The 4,678-nt window shown below is 50.0% G+C and overlaps 1 protein-coding gene across 1 annotated transcript; it reads right to left on the reverse strand.

The window, feature by feature from the left end:
* Positions 1-672: 672 nt before the first annotated feature.
* On the reverse strand, positions 673-1,218 carry LOC138357719 (uncharacterized). Its single transcript, XM_069314710.1, has one exon. It carries the CDS (start codon positions 1,216-1,218, stop codon positions 673-675), a length of 546 nt encoding a protein of 181 aa, XP_069170811.1.
* Positions 1,219-4,678: the final 3,460 nt, after the last annotated feature.

Consider the following 4,678-nt stretch of genomic DNA (forward strand, 5'->3'; position numbering starts at 1 on the left):
ATGTCCCGTACTGGAGCTGCAGGTGTTGGAAGTCTTTGAGCGACTTCTTTTCCCTATAGCTCTAACGGAACTAGTTTCTCTAAGATTCTGAGAGCAGTGGTGCCTCAGCACCTTACTTTCATTATTCTCAAGGTACCCTGGTTGTCTGGATGAGACTATTGTGCCTATAGGCCACTCTGAGCGTGATCCATCGCTGTCCACCAGAACAATGTCACCAGGGTTTAAATTAATTTTGTTGTTGGGGTTCTTTGCCTAGTAATGATACTCCTTCAGAGCAGTTGGGTATTCTGGAATCTGTACGTCATTCCACCAACCTATTACTCATGACAGATGTTTAGAGCGCAGCACCAAGTCGCTTTCTTTCACATATCAAGGCTCTTCTGGTTCCTCGTCCGTGAGAGACATTAGAGGGGTAAAAAGTTCCCCATACATCAAATGAGATGGACCTAATGGCTCACGTTCCAAGTTATCGTCTGAGAGGTTGGTCAGTGGTCGGTTATTGACCCGAGACTCAATTTCCGTGACAACGGTTTGGAGCTCCTGGAAATCAAATTTTTGGTGGTGTAGGGTTTCCCCTAAGACAGCCTTTGACTGTACCCACCATCCTCTCGTAGAAACCTTTGTGCCACGGTGCTCTGGGGAGTATAAACTTCCAGTGGTACTGCTGTTGATTCAGAGCAGTGTGAGTGATTCCATTGCTGGGTGATTCCAGACGTCCCTCAGATATGCTTTCCCTGCCACCAAGTTGGATTCATTGTCTGAGATCATCAACTTGGGGCAGGATCGACGGGCAGCAAACCTGTGGAAAGCCTGTAGGAATGCCTCGGCACTCATGTTGGGCGTCACTTCCAGATGTACTGCCCTTGTTGTGTCACAGGTGAATAGGCAGATGTACTCCTTCACCGAGACTTTGTCCTTGGTGCCTGTTAGTGTTAGAGTTCCTGTGTAGTCTACACCAGTGGCCTCAAAAAGTCGAAGGTGGACAACTCGTTGTTTTGGGAGTGGCGGAGGTCCTATATAAGGACACACCCGAGCGTCGTACCTCCGGCAGACTACACAGGATTTGATTATGAACTTTACAGTCTGGCGACCTTGAGGAAGCCAGAACTGTTGCCTTAGGTCGGTGAGGGCATCTGGTACCCCACCATGTGAAGTGCCATGCTTGTATATGTGTAACACAATCAGCTTGCTTACTGTGTGGAGATGAGAGAACAACATTGGATTTTTGACTTCCAGATTTATGTCCGCATGCTGTAGCGGCCTCCGCACTTTATTAGGTTATAACTGTCAGAGTCAAACCAGAGACCCAGATAATTTTCAAGTTTCTTAAGACTTTTCAAAATTCATCCCGAATGTTTCTGTTTGGGCTCTTTTGACCCAGTACTTTAGGGCACTAGGGAAATATTTGAATCCTATTTTCTTTAGAAAATCAAACACCACTTGGGTGACACCTATTAGTTTATTCAGTTTAGAGCATTGATTAAGATCAATTACCAAAGTCCGAGGTAGTTCTGGGTTCTCAGTGGGAACAGTGACATTGGTCACAATGACTTGTGGCTTTTGTTCAGGCTACTGGTCGCTGACTAGCCACTGAGGTCCACTGACCCACATCTCTGCTCTGGTTAATTGCCGTAAAGTCAGACCTCGGGGGAGATAGTCAGCTGGATTCTCCCTGGTGGGAACATATCTCAGTTTGTACCCTGCTGATAACTCTCGTATTTCCTTAATGGGTTATTCACGTAAGGATTTTTAGTATTATTATTCACTGACACCTTTGGGGTGTCAGTTTGTACAGGATTGATGTTCCTATAGAAGTTGCAGGTGTCGGAAGTCTCTAGGCGATTTCACCTTCCTGCTAACTCCTGTGATGCTAGGCTTTCTAGCTTTAGTACGTTGTATTTGCTTAGAAGACTGAATGTAATTAATTACTACAGTCCAGTACGCTTTCGGAACTGCAGTGGGATCAGTGACATTGGTCAGTGTGCCGTGTAGGTGTTGAGGCTGCTGGTCACCGACCATACACTGAGGCTCACAGAGACCATATCGGCTAATAATAATTGTACCAAATTCAGTCTTTTATTTATTTTTTTTTTATTTATTTTTTTTAGATATATACAAGAGTTGTTACATTCTTGTAGAGCCACTAGTACGCGTAGCGTTTCGGGCACGTCCCTGGAATACGATCCCCGCCGCGAAGAATCGTAAATCGTCTTCGATTTATATGGTCAGCCGTATTCTCCTTTGGGCTTAGTTGCTGGAGACATATATTCAGCTGACAAATTTGATTTTCTAGTAATACTGATGGTCAGCAGACATAGGCTCCTTCAGGTTTAAGACTGTACCTGTGAGTAAATTGCCTCTTGCGGGCCTTAACAGGTTCATAACCCATTGTTTTGTTTGTCCGGTAATAAACTGGTAGTAACAGTCTGCCCCTACGAGTAGTCCCACGTCGGTGAGGCGGTCACACGTTATTTTATTATCAGCCAATTTGACTCCCTTTTCCTGTAGGAATCTGCCTGTTTTCCCCTAGAACCTTAACAGTTAGGTCAAACGGGATTTGATCATATACGGGCTGTCCAGGCCGGGCAAAACCGCCTCGGGGTACTAGTGGCTGGACTACTGTGTAGTCTTGGAGGGTCTTCTGTTTATCATGAACCCTGAATGATTGAATTTTAGCTGTGTTATAGGCTTTAGTTTTAGCTTATCTGCCGCTTCCTGTGTGACAAAGGTTTTCTGGAGCCCTTCATCAAATAGGCCACGAAAGGCGATCCATTTGTCCTCGATGAGACGTTGTGCAGTGAGCAATGTTGCATTAACTTTAGACGTTGTCGCACATTGAAGGTTTCTCGCACCTTGCAGCACTGTACTTGGGTGGAACTCCCATCTCTCACCTCTGGGGGGTTTGAATACCTTAGTCGCATATACTTGCACAGTGATGAATGATGCTGACCCCTTTTACACCTGTTGCTTGTGTATAGGCTCCAAGACCTGTAACACAAGGGTAACACAGCCGTCACAAGCGGGCCCCAAGACCAGTAACACACTCGTCACAAGCGGGCCCCAAGACCAGTAACACAGCGGTCACAAGCGGGCCCCAAGACCAGTAACACAGCGGTCACAAGCGGGCCCCAAGACCAGTAACACAGCAGTCACAAGCGGGCCCCAAGACCAGTAACACAGCGGTCACAAGCGGGCCCCAAGACCAGTAACACAAGCGTCACAAGCGGGCCCCAAGACCAGTAACACAAGCGTCACAAGCGGGCCCCAAGACCTGTAACACAAGGGGACAAGAGAGGCGTCACAAGCGGGCCCCTAGACCTGTAACACAAGGGGGCAAGAGAGGCGTCACAAGCAGGCAAGGAGAGGGGCTCAGGCAGAGAACATGGCCACAAACATGGAAGGATTATATCAATAATTCTGCGAATCACTTCCTGGACTCCAGCGGCGAGGAGAAAGGACGCGCCCCGACCCCCAAGCCTGCTGGGGGCGACCCTGGCCACCCTCTCACCACCAGGGACTGTACACCACCACCAGGGACTCTGTACACCATCACCAGGGACTGTACACCATCACCAGGGACTGTACACCACCACCAGGGACTGTACACCACCACCAGGGACTGTACACCACCACAAGGGACTGTGTACACCATCACCAGGGACTGTACACCATCACCAGGGACTGTACACCACCACCAGGGACTGTACACCACCACCAGGGACTGTACACCACTACCAGGGACTGTACACCACCACCAGGGACTGTGTACACCATCACCAGGGACTGTACACCATCACCAGGGAATGTACACCACCACCAGGGACTGTACACCACCACCAGGGACTGTACACCACCACCAGGGACTGTACACCACCACCAGGGACTGTACACCACCACCAGGGACTGTGTACACCACCACCAGGGACTGTACACCACCACCAGGGACTGTGTACACCACCACCAGGGACTGTGTACACCATCACCAGGGACTGTACACCATCACCAGGGACTGTGTACACCACCACCAGGGACTGTGTACACCACCAACAGGGACTGTACACCACCACCAGGGACTGTGTACAACACCACCAGGGACTGTGTACACCATCACCAGGGACTGTACACCACCACCAGGGACTGTACACTACCACCAGGGACAGTACACCACCACCAGGGACTGTACACCACCACCAGGGACTGTGTACACCATCACCAGGGACTGTACACCACCACCAGGGTCTGTACACCACCACCAGGGACTGTGTACACCACCACCATGGGACTGTGTACACCACCACCAGGGACTGTACACCACCACCAAGGACTGTACACCATCACCAGGGACTGCACACCATCACCAGGGACTGTGTACACCACCACCAGGGACTGTGTACACCATCGCCAGGGACTGTACACCATCACCAGGGACTATACACCATCACCAGGGACTGTACACCACCACCAGGGACTGTACACCACCACCAGGGACTGTGTACACCATCAGCAAGGACTGTACACCACAACCAGGGACAGTACACCACCACCAGGGACTGTGTACACCATCACCAGGGACTGTGTACACCATCACCAGGGACTGTACACCATCACCAGGGACTGTACACCACCACCAGGGACTGAACACCACCACCAGGGACCGTGTACACCATCACCAGGGACT

Source organism: Procambarus clarkii, chromosome 79, assembly GCF_040958095.1.
Source record: "Procambarus clarkii isolate CNS0578487 chromosome 79, FALCON_Pclarkii_2.0, whole genome shotgun sequence".
NCBI classification, from domain to species: Eukaryota; Metazoa; Arthropoda; class Malacostraca; order Decapoda; family Cambaridae; genus Procambarus; species Procambarus clarkii.

Excerpts from the sequence above, each read along its gene's own strand:
- LOC138357719 (XM_069314710.1), bottom strand. The coding sequence starts at position 1,218 with ATGTTGTTCTCTCATCTCCACACAGTAAGCAAGCTGATTGTGTTACAC.